The sequence below is a fragment of the Lacerta agilis genome, chromosome 13 (genome assembly GCF_009819535.1).
Source record: "Lacerta agilis isolate rLacAgi1 chromosome 13, rLacAgi1.pri, whole genome shotgun sequence".
Taxonomy (NCBI): Eukaryota; Metazoa; Chordata; class Lepidosauria; order Squamata; family Lacertidae; genus Lacerta; species Lacerta agilis.
The window spans coordinates 17,761,754-17,778,304 of record NC_046324.1 but is presented as its reverse complement, the minus strand read 5'-3'; the positions used below and the strand labels follow the sequence as shown (position 1 = coordinate 17,778,304).

The window sequence follows — 16,551 nt, the reverse complement described above, 5'->3', positions numbered from 1 at the left end:
AACGAGTTGAACTGAAAAGCCCTAAAGGCCTTCTGAAGCAAGCCAGGCAGAAGATAGAGCTATTTATCAAGTTCTGCTATACATATTCCATGGCGCCGGGCCATAACACACTGGGGAAGGGCCATAGCGCAGTGGCAGAGCATCTGATTTGCATGCAGAAGGCCCCAGGTTTTATCCCTGGCATCCTTGTGAGAGAACCCAGCCTGTAGGCCTGGAGAGCCAACTGCCAAGCAATGCAGACAACACTGAGATAGATGGGCCAATGGTCTCACTCAATACAAGGCAGCTTCCTATGTTTCTACAACACAAAACAAACTTGCCACAGCTTCACCAAGCCAGCCTTCCTGGGAACCAAGGGCCTTCCTGGGATCTCCAGTTTTGGTGCAGACCCAGGAAATCAGCAAAATCAGATTCGACAAGCCAGGGACTGCTTACAGGCAGTGTTTTGCTTCCATGCACCAACATTTCCAAGGTGAAAGGTAGGTTTTGGGCGAGCAACTCATTTCCCATCCAGAATCCAAAAAATAACTATTTTCTGCTACTATTGGCAGCAAGTGGCAGCACTTGTTCCCACCCCTTGTCTGCTGCTTTTGCACCATTTCTGGACATTGGGGCTTCATCTTCTTCCATGATGTCCTTAGTAAAGCAGGTACAACAGGAAGGATGACACCGCACAGCCAATTAGATTGATCTGTATGGCAAAAACAGTCCCATGAAGACAAAGCCTGCTCAATGGCCACAGAATACTGGCTATTTTGGGGAGGGCACAGGAAGAAAAGGGAGAAGATCCTGACAACAAAGGCGGTTTCCTACATTCTTCTGTTACTAAAACATTCTTGAGATTATTGCACATAGGATTGCATGAAGATTGTGGAATGCTCTCCCCAGATAAGCTCATCATTATATATCTTTAGGCACCAGGCAAAAACTTTCCTCCATAGCTAGGCCTTTGGCCTTTAACTATCTGTGGCCTCTTAGAAGTGGGTGGGATGTTTTCAATGTATTTCCCTTTCCCTCTTGGCTTTAATGTATCTATATGCAGGTGGAGGAGAGGGTGGTCTGTCTTTTTGGTTGTTTTCGAGTCACTTTGGGTTGCCCTGCGCAAGATAAAGCTACTAACAAAATTAATTAATAAATAAAGTGTTTGTTTATTTTGCATTGAAAATTGTAATGCGTTCAGACATGCAATCAGGTAATAGAATCGTACAGCTGGAAGGGTCATCTAGCCCATCTCCTTGCACCCCCACCCGCGAAAAAATATTATTAATTTGTGCGCCTGCTGCGTCCGTAGCCTAGAGGGAAAGGGAAGATAAGAATAAAACAAAATAATTGCAAGCAGCGGCAAAATAAGCTTGCTTATTGTCCGGCTCTGCATGAAACTTTTGGGACATATGAGATGGGCCTGCTGGAACAAGCCAGTATCCCAACCAGTCCAGCACCCTGTTCACACAGTGGCCAATCAGATGCCTGTGGGAAGCCTGGAGGTAGGACTTGGGCAAAATGGCACTCTCCCTCTCCTGAGGTTTCCAGCAACTGTCATCCAAAGGACATTGAAGAAGAAGAAGAAGAGTTTGGATTTGATATCCCGCTTTTCACTACCCTAAGGAGTCTCAAAGCGGCTAACATTCTCCTTTCCCTTCCTCCCCCACAACAAACACTCTGTGAGGTGAGTGGGGCTGAGAGACTTCAAAGAAGTGTGACTGGCCCAAGGTCACCCAGCAGCTGCATGTGGAAGAGCGGAGACGTGAACCCAGTTCACCAGATTACGAGTCTACCGTTCTTAAGCACTATACCACACTGGCTCTCTGACAGTGGAGGTAGAACACAGCCAGCATGACTAGTAGCCACTGATATCAGGGCAGCAACTACTACTAAACATCCTTAATTTGGAAACAAGACCAGGGTGTTCAGAACTTCAAAATCTGGAGAGAAAAGTGCATGGGGAACATTTCCGAATCATTCCCCATGCCTGTGACTCTCTAAATGACCTTAGGCTACAACTCCCATCACTCCTGGCTGTTGGCCACGCTGCCTGGGACTGATGGAAGACCACATATTTCCCCTCCTTGACCTATGGCTTGCTGTGTTTTGTTGTCCAAGGGACTCCCACCCAGGAGGCACACAAAGAGAGTAGGTAGAGGAGCATCGTTGCTGATAACTCCATCTCTTTATATCTCCTCCAAACAAAGCAGCAGCAAACCCACAAAGAATTGTTGGAAGCACTGAACGGGGTTGAGAAGCTACAGCTGTTCACAGCTCAAGAGACTCCACCAGGAAACAAAGGTAATAAGTTTAAGGGGAAACCTGATGATCACAGCGATAAGGGGAAACAAAAACTGGCTTCTCAAAACTTGAAGGGTTATGTAAATAAGAGAAGGCAACAGCTTGTGTGTGTGTGTGTGTGTGTGTGTGTGTGTGTTGAGGTGGACAGTATACATCTGTGGTGCTAGAGGAATTCAGACTATGTGCATTGCAACAGAAACTGACTGGAACATAAGGACAGCCTGCTGCATCAGACCAAAGTCTCATCCAGTCCAACATCCTGTCCTCACGGTGCCAGTCAAATGCCCGCGGGGAACTCTGCAAGCACGACCCAATCAGAGGAGCACTCTCCTTTCCACAACACTTCCTTGACCAGCTTTCCCCAACCTGGTGCCCTCTAGGTGTTTTGGACTACAATGCCCATCAGCACACCTGCATTGTCTACTCCACCACAGCTTTGTGATGGATAGGAATCAATGGGAAAAACATCTGGAGGGCACCAGTTGGAGAAGCCTGTCCTAGACTGACGTGCAGACTGGAAATTAAACTTTCAATCCGCTTTTACCCTTCTCAAGCATTTAAACGCCCTTTCTTGGCTCAGTAACAAAGAATCAACAATACGTTTTAAAAATTCCGAGCTAATACATTGAGAAATGGGAGAAAGTCTGAATTAAGTTTGCATTCACATTTTTTTAGCAGATCTTCTCAGATTAATGCACATTTATGGTGAGCCCGGGAGAAAGTGATATAAATCAGAAATGACCTTGTTTGCCCATCCCTATAAATCGGCTTCATGTAAAGAGAAAGGTTTTTTTTTTTTACGGATTATAATCTACAGTACTGGGATCAGGATCTGTCTTCTATGCTTTTGCAATTCTCCATGCATGTTGAACCATAGCAATGTGTAACAACAATTGATGCTCCCAGTGGAACCTGCAACCAATTGTTACAGGGTAGGATGCAACTGATCAGGTTTCCATCGATTTCATATCACCACTGCCATTTCCCATCCACCTCCTCCACCATCCAATTGCCAGCCAGAATTCCTAGCTGAGTTGATTTAGGCCTCCTCCAAGGATTCTCCTGCTAAAGATTATTATTTCTTTCTTTCTGTACTTTTGCAAAAAAAGGGGGGGATTCCCCCAAGTCCGCTGGTGCCTCTCTTTTGTGCATGGGTGTTCCTGGTGCTGTTTTCACACAAAAAAAAACCAGGAATGGCACCCAGAGATTAGACCTCAAAAATAGAAGGAATAATCATAATCTAGCACAGATGCCTAATTAAGTGGGTGGTGTTTGGGGTGGTGTTTTTTTTTTTCCCTTTCCTTACCACACTGATTGACATTCATCTTGTGCACGGCTATGTTTTTGTTTTCCGTATTCATGCAGTTCAAGTTCTGGTTCTGCAAATTGGCTTCGCCTTTCTCCTGCCACAGCTGGATCCAGCGGATGTCGCAGCTGCAGTTGAACATGTTTCGCTCTAACCTCCTACACAGAAAGAGAAGGGGAGACTGTGAGAAAGAAAAGGTGGAGAGGAAGTAAAGGTTACATGGAATCGTGGCAGCGGAGCTGGCCTCAGAAGGTCGGCCTGGGTTACAGACTGCTGGGAAGGTGGGAACCAAACAGCCAGGAGCCAAAAGAGAAGAAAGGAACATGGCCTAGGTGCAGAAAAAATTAGCAGAATTTATCAATGTCCTTAAAATATTGATACTGTGGGGAATATTGCATTCATTTTCCTGATTATAACACTAGCACTTCTATCGAGTTTTCTAATGTTCCTTTCATACTGTTGTGTTATGGAACTGTGCCTTCTTCTTTTTTTAGCAATATACAGCCACACCATGCAAATGACATTCACGCTAGTAGGCATGGTATGACACCATCATTGACACCATTGGACAATGCTGCTACTTCCCCACGCTTTCCAGACCTGCGTGATTCTGCTTCCACATGATTCCCCCCCCTAAAAATGACAGGAAAGAACTAGCTGTACGTTGGTGTACTTCCCCAAATGTCATCACTTTACTCCCATGATTTTCCAGGTTAAGGGAACCGCTAATAGGTTTTAAAAATCAAATCAAATCAAATAACATGGAAATGGGTGCTAAACATGTGCTTTGTTTTGTCAGTTTTCTGGAAATGGCTTTTATGTCATGGGAGAAGCTGATACGGAAATTAACAGTTAGGAAAGCAAGGAAATGGAAGAACAGCCATGTGAACGCAGCCCATGTATCCTCTGGTGGTACTATAGCACATTTTAAAAAAGGTAAAGGACCCCTGGCAGTTAAGTCCAGTCGCAGACAACTCTGGGGTTGCGGCGCTCATCTCGCTTTACAGGCCGAGGGAGCCAGCGTTTGTCCACAGACAGCTTTTCAGGGTCATGCGGCCAGCATGACAAAGCTGCTTCTGGCACAATGGAACATCAAAACCAGAGGAGCACCCACCTGCGTCACTCTAGCACATAGGGTGGCCAATTAGGACACCAGTTGTATAATTATGCAGACCTTTTGCAGATAGTGCAGGGGGTCAGTCTAGATGACTGTTGGTTTCCCTTCCAACTCTACAATCCCATGATTCTAAGTAAAATACCGTTTATAGACTGAATAAAACAGAAATCACCTCTCATACGAGAACCAAAATAACTTCCAATGTCAAAGTGAGAAAGAAACTAGCAAAGGGAATCCTTAAGTCACTGCTCCACAGGTTGATCAACGAAAATTTAGTTGACTCGCCTACTGGTTTAAGCAAGTCAAAGTTTGCAGCCCTTCCTGGCTGCAATACGGGGATAACAGAGGGGAAGGAGGAATCAGGGTTCTCAAAGTCATGTTAAATTTAGATGCCATTGCCTTCCTTCAAAGATGTGCACCTTCCTCCCACCACTCCCACCACTGCACAGAGCTTCCATTTTATCTGTCCCCTCCTCTCCATGCCCATAAAGTCAAGGCTCAATCCATAAGACTCTGCCTTAACACATTGAATCAGAGCTCCTGCTGCTCAGGGACCTGAGGCAACATGCAATTTAATTGAACATAGAAGCTAGCTTTTGTAGACTTAGACCCCCATTGACCCAGCTGTGCTGTGCAGTGCAGATGGGGAATCTGCTTTTTAATGTACTTCACTTAAAATACTTACATGTATTTTATGTACTGAAATTATATTATTATTATTGATTTTTTCCCGCTCTCTCTCTCTCTGCACTATTAGCTCCCCACCCCATTCCAACACTCTGCAAGCTCCGCTACAAAACCATGAGGCTGAGAGAAGCCTCAAGGGAATATTATGGAATGCTTAGAGCCTCAGACCATTGAGGGAAGTGATGATAAGAAATAGGGCAGAATTTAAGAGGGCGTCGAGATGGGGACTTAGGCTACATTTGCACCACCACTTTCAAAAATCATGGCTTCTCCCAAAGAATTCTGGGAGCTGTAATTTGTTAAAGGTGCTGAGAGTTGGTTTTTGTTGTTCAGTCGCTCAGTCATGTCCAACTCTTTGTGACCCCATGGACCAGATCATGCCAGGCACGCCTATCCTTCACTGCCTCTCGCAGTTTGACCTAACTCATGTTAGTAGCTGAGAGTTGGTAGGAGACCCCAATTCCCCTTGCAGATCTACAATTCCCAGAGTTCCCTGGGGAGAGAGATTGACTGTTATCATAACCTCCAACATTTCTCCAATGAAAATAGGGATGTTGTTGTTGTTATTATTATTATTATTTAGTATTTATACCCGACCCATCTGACTGGGTTGCTCCAGCCACTCTGGGAGGCTTCCAACATGTATAAAAACATAATAAAATGTTAAATGTTAAAATAAAAAACCCTTCCCTATACAGGCTGCCTTCAGATGACTTGGGGGTCGCATAATTCCATACCCTCCAACATTTTTCTGATGAAAATAGGAACGTGCTACCATACCCTGCATGGGACACGGGTGGCGCTGTGGTCTAAACCACTGAGCCTCTTGGGCTTGCCGATCAGAAGGTTGGCGGTTTGAATCCCCATGACGGGGTGAGCTCCTGTTGCTCGGTCCCAGCTCCTGCCAACCTAGCAGTTCGAAAGCACATCAAAAAGTGCAAGTAGATAAATAGGTACGCGTTTCCGTGCGCTGCCCTGGTTTTGGTGTTCCGTTGCGCCAGAAGCGGCTTAGTCATGCTGGCCACATGACCCTGAAAAACTGTCTGTGGACAAACGCCGGCTCCCTCAGCCTGTAAAGTGAGATGAGAGGCGCAACCTCAGAGTCATCTGCGACTGGACTTAACTGTCAGGGGTCCTTTACCTTTACCTTTTTACCATACCCTCCAACATTTCTCCGATGAAAATCAGGATGTCCTAAGGAAAATTGGGACATTTCAGGATCAAATCAGAAACCAGGACGGCTTCTGTAAGTCCGGGACCGTCCCTGGAAAATGGGGACACTTGGAGGGTCTGTGTTAAACCACTCTGGGACAGAGGAATCCAAACCAGTGTCAAGACATTTCCCTGAAATTTGTCTGCCAAGGAGAGCTGCCATTGCAGCACTTCAGGGGGCAGAACTGTAAGTAATAAAAATGCAGGCTTCCCAGATCATTCTTAATGCATGACTCTCCCCCATGAATAATATAAGAGCGGTGTGCCTCGGGGTGGACTTTTCCAATGGCCTGCCCCAGCCGTGTTGGTGATGTAATGTGTCCTAATCGCAGTACCCGGGGGAGCTTTTGTGCAAATTAACTCCCAGCATTTTACTGGGCATGCCACATGCCACCAGCACACAGGCGCTCTGCCACTTAAGGGACTTGGCTGGGGTTAGCTTTCTTTTGAAAGAAAATACAGTAGCTGGCTTCCCTGCACTTGCAGTGCTGTCTACAACATTCATAGCATGCCAGACGTGCTCGATGCTCCTAGCTGTGGTTATCACCTACACCACTTCATAGAACTGTAGACTCAGAAAGGACCCTGAGGATCATCTAAGTCCAACCCCTATAATGCAGGCATATGCAGCTGTCCCGTACGGGGATTAAACCTGCAACCTTGACACTATCAGCACCGTGCTCTAACCAAGTGAGCTATCCAGACAGGGGTGGTTGCATATTGCCTGGAGGACCCCTTCAAGCTGTGAGTCCTAGCTGAGTATTACATCTTCTGCTTTGCACACAACAGGTCCTAGGCTAGATCCCCAGCATCTCCAGTTAAGAGCTGGAGATGTCCCATGTGTAAAACCTTGGGGAACTGCTGCCAGTAAGTCTAGAGAATACCGAGCTGGAGGGGCAAATGGTTCTGATTCAGCATAAGGCAGCTTCTTATGTTCCTCTCAAGCAGGATTGCCAGATGGCAACTTTTGTGTCCCTGTGCCCCCATACTCTCTCCAGAGAATATAATGTGTGCATGATCAACGACACCTCTCACATATAATAGATCTCAGCATGACAGCAAAACATCTAAGCAATTTAGCAGAGCTTCTGGAATTTGGCTCTTCATCACTTCCAAAGAATCTCCGCCCCCCTGCCCCCCCCCCACACACAAAAAGGTTTCCTTTCCTTTGGGCAGCACTCCTTGAGCAAACACCAGAAGGCAGCAACTCCTTGCTAAAAATGTCTCAGAGCCAGGAGGATGAGGGCACAGCTGATCAAGCATCTCAACCCAAGTCAGTCAGTCATCTCTCATCCCGCAACAATGTAAGGCAGCATGAAAAAGGAATGGGTGATAATGCATTGAAAATGGACACAGTTCCTTCCAGATGCAGCTCCATTCTGGACACACATCTGTCAGTCACAATGCCAGACACTTCTGTAGCTACAAAGAAAAGGTGTGCATGGACACCCATGCACACCTACGTACATACATGCACACAATTGGGAAATTCTGGTTTGCATTCAAGCAAGAGCTGGAGAGGAAACCCTCCATAGGTCCCATTGCATTAGGAAAAGCAGCAAGGGAAAAGCTTTCTCCTTGATCAATTATGGGCCCTTGTGACATTGGGTTGCATCCAGTGCTAATTTTAATAAGAGTGGACCCATTGAAGTTAATGAACATGACTACCTGAAGTTAATGTCTTTTCAGGCCAGGGGTTTATTTCTACCCACAAGCACACATGTTGAGGAAGGAAATACGCCTGCTTAGGGTATGCACCTCACAGCAAGCTAAAAGCATAATTCTTCTAACATACCATATATTTTCCTTCCGTGTAGGAAAAATGTTGTGTGTGAGCAGGTATATTGTGCTTTAAACATAAACTTACAAAATATCCACGAACTGAAGTGTCATTACTTGTGTTTTTGGTGACTATGGAAATCAAGCAAGTTACCACACCAATATTTAAGTTGAAAGTAGCTCAAAAACATAATAGGTTGGGGCTATTGAATTGTCAATGGTTGGGACTGTCGAACCCTCCCTGTTCCTTTAGCATCTGCTAGAGGGCCCTGCAGGGCTTGGGCATCCCTTAAGTCAGGCATGGCCAAACTTGGCCCTCCAGATGTTTTGGGACTACAATTCCCATCATCCCTAGCTAATAGGACCAGTGGTCAGGGATGATGGGAACTGTAGTCCCAAAACATCTAGGGGGCCAAGTTTGGCCATGCCTGCCTTAAGTTAATAATGACAATGGGACTGCTCGAAGTAGGGCCAGCATTGGTAGGAAATAGACTTCTCTGCAGTTTTCCCCCTTGCCTTGTTGGAAAAGCTTCTTTTCCAATGAGCTTTGCAAAGCAGGGTGCAAAGCAATAACATTTTACAGTTCTCCCTGATGACCAGTGTTGACTTTTCAGCACGTCTGTCTGCCCCCAGTGGTAGGCTCAGCAAGGAGCATCACAAAGGAGGAACAGACAAAATGAAAATACCACATGCCAGCTGCAAGAGAATGAAAGGAGATAGGAAAATCTATAGCCCACCTAGGGATGCTTGAGAAATCTGACGTTTGCACATTCCCATGTGAACCGATCTAACCCTAACCTCTCTGACTAATGCATGGATCAGAAAATAGCAACCCACGTTGGATTTTGTACTTCTTCAAATGTTGAAAACACAATTCTTGGCAGCTTAAATGGGCCACCTCCAGCATTTTCTCTCCGCTACTGCGAGAGCCCCTGCATTAGTGGATGGCAGAGTTTAAAGGCTGCACCACAAAGGAATCCAATGTAACTAATGGGTGCTTGTTGTGCAACCGCTGATTCTTGGTGTGCAATCCATTATACAACAATGGTTGGTAATGTACAGTTTGTACCTTGGTTTTCAAATTTAATCTGTTCCGTGAGTCTGTTCGACACCCAGAACAGCTCAAAAACCAAGGTGTGATTTCCGATTAGCTGCAGGAGAGTCCTGAAGCCAACCGGAAGCCGTGGAAGCTACGTCAGACGTTTGGCTTCTGAAAATCATTCAAAAAACTGAACAATCACTTCCAGTTTTTGATTGTTCGGGAACCGAAACGTTCGAGTTCAAAGGCATTCAGCTTCCGAGGTTCCACTGTACTTGTGTTTTCCCTTCGGCAGCAAAGTTCCACAAGCCCAACAAGTATACCACCAACTGACTTTAACATAATAATAATAATAATAATAATAATAATAATAATAATAATAATAATTTTATTCTTTGTATCCCGCCCACCTGACTGGGTTGCCCAAGCCATTCTGGGCAGCTTCCAACATATATAAAACATTACACATTAAAAAGCTTCCTTCTACAGAGCTGCCTTCAGATGCCTTCTAAAGGTTAAACTTGGTACCACAATGAATTCAACCCAATATATCCAAATACTTTTTTTAAAAAAATAATGTATTTTTTAAAGTGTATTTTGAGGATAGATGCATTTCAAAATTTGGATGAATTTAGAAACATATGAATACATGCTTAAATGTGATTTTTCATGTGGGGTTTGTTTGTTTGAAGCAAATTCTATTGAAACAAAGTGCCATGGACCAGTAATAGACTGATTTGCTCATCCCTAGGCTCACAGCATTGATGTCAGACCGACCCAAGCCATGTGGAGTTATCTACAACAAAGTTACATCTTAGAAAGGATTTCCAAGTCGGAGGAGGTAATTTTCTTCTATTCTTAGCACCCTTGTAAAGTTAATTTCCCTCCGTTCCAGCCATCTGTTTAAGAGCCATTGCAGAGCTATAGCCAGATGAGCTGGAAGTTTCCTCCTCTAGAGACATATTTAGCAATACTTATTCCTGGAAAGGGCAAGTGCATTCAGACGGCATTTTTTAATTTGTACGTTCAGGTTGAAAGTGTTGCCAGCCTAATGTCTTGTTCCTACAAGATTCCCCATAGGTATGCTGGGTGGAAGGGAAAAGAGAAAGGCATGCCTCTGAATTTGCCTCTGATCATGCCTCTGAATAACACTTGATGGAGAACATAAGTGGAAAGACTGCTCTTGCGCTCATGTCCTGCTTGCGGGCTCCCCATAGGCATCTGTGAGAACAAAATACAGGACTAAATAGAGCTTTGGTCTGATCCGGCAAGGATCTTCTTGTGCTGTTCAAGGGGTAAAGCTCCCCCCAAGACCTTAAAAGGGGGACCTATACTGATAATTTGGGAAGAAAAGGTTTGCACACAAGGGTTTGCACACATGATAAGCATCAAATGTAGCTTGGTCCTGATGCAGAGTCAGGAGACCATGTTTGGTCAATCTAGTCCAGTCTTGTCCACATTAAGAATCAACAGCACTCCATGGTCTCTCTTTATTGCAGTTCGGCTATCTCGGATCATTTCAATGGAGAATTAAATCTCAGATACTATGAATATAAAGAAGTGTGCACTACCAGGAGATAGGGGTTCTCACTAGGGATGGGCTAATACACCGTTCATGGTTTCTCTGAGTTTTTGCATTTTCCCAGTTTTAAATTCAGTTCTCCAACATCAGATTTCAATTTTTAAAAAGCTGCTCATGAAAATTTGTCATCAGCTTAATGTGAATGTCTCCTAATATATATTATATGCAGTTTCTCCTAGTATACACATTTTCCCGAAACACACTTCTCTAATATAATGCATTTTTGTATGCTATATTTCTACAACAATTTAATACATGCATTTTAGCACAGATTACTTGGGTGGAAAACAGCAATGCAAAATTCAGAGAAGTGCAAATTTCAAAGGACGGCTGAGTTTCAGTTCATGCATTGTTTAGGAAACTACAAATTATGTAAATTCCCCTTTTGAACATGAACTGAATTGAATCGAACTATTATCTGAAGCCATGACAATGTTTGAGTTGCCATTAGCACAGAGAATCAATTCCAAATTCAGCATTTTAGCCAGACGTCTCCCTCAAGCATGGGCTTTGCTTTATTTCTGCAATATTACTATCAGTCTTTTCTGTATGTAATGACTTGATGGTAGGGGGGAGCATCTATGCTGAGTTTACACTGGTGATAACACACTGAGTCCCACTTGAGGGACTGGTCTTTATTCTTCAATAAGTCACTTCTTACTTACAGCTCTATTGATCACAGGTGAGGATGAATGAGATATTCCCATGATCCTCTGGGATGAATCCTACATAACGTATATGCTTTTATTTCTGACACAGAACTATTTCTAAAACTCAACAAAACAGGTCACCAGGGCACCACTCCATTGATTTCATGTCCACTTATTCTTCTCATATGGCGCTGAATGCTTTATTTATAATTCAGGAAGCTGCAGACCTGCTAGGCCCCAAGGGAGATGCTAGCCTATCTCACATGCAGTAGTAGGAAAAGTGCTTCAGTTGTTGCAGAGAAGGAAGGTCAAAAAGCCATTGCTTCTTCTGGTCTGCCTAAAAACTACAGCTAAGATGTGCCAAAGAACATAAGGAGAGTCTTCTGGATCAAGCCAATGCCCCATCTAGTCAAGCACCCTTTTCTCATAGTGGCCAATAAGATGCCCACGGGAAGCCTGAAAATAGGTCCTGAGCTTCACAGCATTCTCCCCAGTTGCGATTCCCAGCAGCTGCCATTCAGAGGCATCTTGTTTTTGACAGGGGAGGTGGCTAGTAGGCATGGATAGCCGCATTCTCCATGAATTTGTGTAACCACCTTTTAAAACTGTCCAACATGCCGGCCATGACAACATCTTGTGGGAGCAAATTCCATAGTTTTGCTATGTGCTGTGTGAAAATGTATTTTCTGTTGTTTGTGCAGAACCACCCGCCATTCAGCTTCATCGGATGGCACCTGATTCTAGTATTATGAGAAAAGGAGAAAAACATTTCTCCCTGTCCGCAGTCTCCACATGATGTATAATTTTGTATACCTTCGCCATATCCTGCTCTAACTTATACGTCTCCCTGACCCAAGCTCTACAGCTCCAAACATTGTAACCTTTTCTCATGGGGGGATTTGCTCCAGCCCCTATGCAACACTTCCTCCCTTGCCCAGGACTGGCCCAAGACATTTTGGCACCTTAAGGAAACCAGAAAATGGCATTCCCTCCCTCTTCCAGCCAGGGGGGAAAGGGCGAGTGAAGATCCACATGAGGAACAAGGCGGGGGATGAAGATCCATATTGGAATCTACTGCCCCTATCCTCCCCTTCATGGATCACTGCCTTGTCATGGCAAAGGGGCTTGAATTACTCAGGGAAGCTATGGACAGTCAAGATGGACAGGTCATAGTGGAGAGTTTGGACCAAACGTGATCCACTTGGAGGAGGAACTGGTCTGTATAGTTAAAGCTATGGTTTTCCCAGTAGTAATGTATGGAAGTGAGAGCTGGACCATCAAGAAGGCTGATCGCCGAAGAATTGATGCTTTTGAATTATGGTGCTGGAGGAGACTCTTGAGAGTCCCATGGACTGCAAGAAGATCAAACCTATCCATTCTCAAGGAAATCAGCCCTGAGTGCTCACTGGAAGGAGAGATCCTGAAGTTGAGGCTCCAGTACTTTGGCCACCTCATGAGAAGAGAAGACTCCCTGGAAAAGACCCTGATGTTGGGAAAGATGGAGGGCACAAGGAGAAGGGGACGACAGAGGATGAGATGGTTGGACAGTGTTCTCGAAGCTACTAACATGGGTTTGGCCAAACTGCGGGAGGCAGTGAAGGATAGGCGTGCCTGGCGTGCTCTGGTCCATGGGGTCACAAAGAGTCGGACACGACTGAACGACTGAACAACAACAAGAGCCCCTATCCTGCCACCTGAAATAGTCACCTTACCTTGCCGCCTGGGTGGTCCAGCCCTGTGATTCCCCTGCCCCCCCTTTTTGAGACTAGGCAGGTTTCACAACACATCCCAGAAGAGGTAAGGTAAAAGGTAAAGGACCCCTGGATGGTTAAGTCCAGTTGAATTTGACTATGGGGTGCGGAGCTCATCTTGCTTTTCAGGGCAAGGGAGCTGACGTTTGTCCACAGACAGCTTTCCAGGTCATGTGGCCAGCATGACTAAACTGCTTCTGGCACAACGGGACACAGTGATGGAAACCTGAGCACACGGAAACGCCCTTTACCTTCCTGCCGCAGTGGTACCTATTTACCGGTATCTACTTGCACTGGCGTGCTTTCAAACTGCTAGGTTAGCAGGAGCTGGGACAGAGCAACAGGAGCTCACCCCGTCACACGGATTTGACCCGTCGACCTTCTGATGGGTAAGCCCAAAAGGCTCGGTGGTTTAGACCACAGCGCCACCTGTGTCCCAATATTTTTTACCTCCAGAAGAGGAGGAGGGTTAACACAGGATCACCATTTTCCTGCATCAGCCATGTCTTTATCGTTAATATGCATTTCTGCTTCCTTCAATTTTTCCATCCTGTTTGAATCCTTAAAAGGTCTCCTAACTGCCTCTTCCTTTGGCCTTCCCCCTCCCATTTACATTTTCAGACAACACCTCCCAAATAAAAACTTACAGCTCAGTAAGTCTCAATGTCTTGAAGAGTAGCCACGACAACGTAGTCAGCCGGTTACCAGAGAGGTTTCTGAGAGGGGAGAAAAAAGAGAGAGGAAGAATTTACTGTGAATAATTATCTCCACATTGCAACTTCTGCAACTGAGCTCAGCTCATAATTACCCTGTAGAAGTAGAGATATTACAAGTTGGGGGGGGGGGGGAGAGACACTAGAAAAAGAGAAATTAAGGTAGTCTTTCCCGACGACAACCAAAATTAGAAAGATAAAATGAAAAATCAATATATTGCAAAATGTGCTCTCTCAGCATGAATAAATGATTCTAATTAAACAGGGAAAAATCTATTGCCAATATTTCCAAGGATCTATTGCTACTCTGATATTAATGTCAAAGTAGGCCCAATGCATAAGCAGGTATTTTATCAGTGTGGTAAGTATTCCATACAATGTTGTTGTTGTTGTTGTTGTTTTAAAAAAGTTAAATGCCCAGGAAATCCAAATTCTGTAACATTAATTCTGCAAGCTGTAGAAATTATGCAATTTGCATTATAGCTCTTATTTTGCACTATTCGCTCCACCACTTTTTCTATTCTGCAAAATTTTATTCACTGAGAGGCTTAACTGCACCTAATTCAGTGTTGGGCTGGGACTTACAGTTGAACTTTGGCAAATCTCTCTCTCTCTTCCCCGCCCCCCTCTCTTTCAGAAATTAATAAACATGCCCACCTTAGGCCCATTACTTTCCATAGGTCTACCCTGACTAGGACATACTTTGAGACAACCCAATGACTATGCCTTACAGAACCACTGGAACAAGATAATGTATGTGAAACAATTATAACTCTAAACTCTTAAGATCTGCAGAAGGGGTTGTCTTGGTCTCTCCACCACCCTCAGAAGTGCCGGGAAAGGCAACCCAGAAGAGAGCTTCCTCTGTGGCGGCCCCTAAACTGTGGAACTCATTCCCACTAGGATCTTTTGTTACATAACTTCTGCTGTATGCTGAATTCACACCTCTTTACACTGAGACCCACCTCTTTTGCTCAATTTACACTGTTCTGGAATGCTTTTGCTTGTTTTTATTTATTAAGTTTGTGGAATTGAAAGAGTTTTGTTTTTATAACTACCCTCTCTGGGACTGCATGGTAAAGGGCAGATAAGAAAACTTATGAATGAAACCCCAGCCCATTTTACACAGACCAAGGCCGCATCTGCAGCATACATTTAAAGCAGTGTTGCAACAGTCCTGGCTTCTCCTCCTCCCAAAGGATTCTGGAAGCTGTAGTTTGTGAAGGGTAGTGAGAGTTGTTAGGGGAGCCCTATTCCCCTCACAGAGCTATAATTCTCAAGAGTGGTTTAACAACCCAATCCCTCTTCCCAGAGAACTCTTTGAATTCTTCCTTTGCGAGGGGAACATCTATAAGCACCCTTTACAAACTACAGTTCCCATGATTGTTTGGGGGACACCATGGAGGTTTAAAATGGTATGGAAGTGCTTTAAAGTATGGTGGTATTGTACTCTCCCTCTTGGCAACTTATCATATCATATTTATCTCCTTTTGGAAAATTTCTCTCCCCCCCTCTGTGTGTGTGTGTGTGTGTGTGTGTGTGTGTCACTCACTCACTCACTGTCACACACCCCTGCATCCACTCCATATACTGACCTCCTTAAAATACCTGCTCCGCAATATTTTACACCCAACAATTGGACTATTTAAACATATAGTGCAGATGGGACCTGAGGCAGGCGTTAATAACTATACTTTTTATTTTTGTGTTTTTAATGGAGGGTGGGTCGTGGAAACATGGTTGCTGGGTGTATACACATACACAAACTATAGCAAGATGGGGAGAGCATTTGGCAGGCCTTCCCTGTGAAAGCACAGCGAGGAATTTTAACACTGTGAGGTGTTTTTTTTTTTTAAAGGATCTAAATTTGCCTTCTGCATCTTTGCCATATTCACACCGAATGAGGCTGCTGCCATGGCAACCCAAGACAACCTCTGAGAAGTCCCCTCCACTCCAGCGGGGAAAGACAAAAAAAGAGGGGGGCAGAGTCTGTTTTCCACAGGCAGCATTTGCAAACCAGCATCCAAAACCCCAACCTTTCACATCCCCTCCCCAAGCCACTTAGGGAGCTGAGAAAGAACAAGGGCATCGACAGAGGAAAAGTGCTGTTTTCTATAGAGATGACACCAATACACAACTCCGTGTAGTAAAGCAGGGATGGGGAACTGGACTCCAACTCCCATCTGCCCCACCCAACATAGCCGATGATCAGGGAATGCTGGGTGTTGTAGTCCAACAACAATTGGATGGTCACAGGTTCCTCACCCCCATGATAAAGGGGAAAACATCAGTGAGTAACCTAGAAAGCTGCTTTCTACTACAACAGACCATGTGTACACTTATTCTGCGAGTAGTTCTCTAGGGTCTCAGGAAGAGGTCTTCCTACTGATCAAACTCTGCCAGTGATATGGCCCCTTCTTGAATGGTCCCTA

The 16,551-nt window shown here is 44.8% G+C and overlaps 1 protein-coding gene across 3 annotated transcripts in view; it reads right to left on the bottom strand.

The window, feature by feature from the left end:
- The window catches only part of NTRK3 (neurotrophic receptor tyrosine kinase 3), a 387,266-nt gene that overhangs the window by 228,309 nt on the left and 142,406 nt on the right, over nt 1-16,551 (bottom strand). For all 3 annotated transcript variants that reach the window (XM_033167046.1, XM_033167047.1, XM_033167048.1), the window contains exons 4-5: nt 14,054-14,122; nt 3,590-3,747 (exon numbers count right to left, since the gene is read on the bottom strand). In XM_033167046.1, the coding sequence (XP_033022937.1) occupies nt 3,590-3,747; nt 14,054-14,122 (227 nt within the window). The remainder of the gene's footprint in view (nt 1-3,589; nt 3,748-14,053; nt 14,123-16,551) is intronic.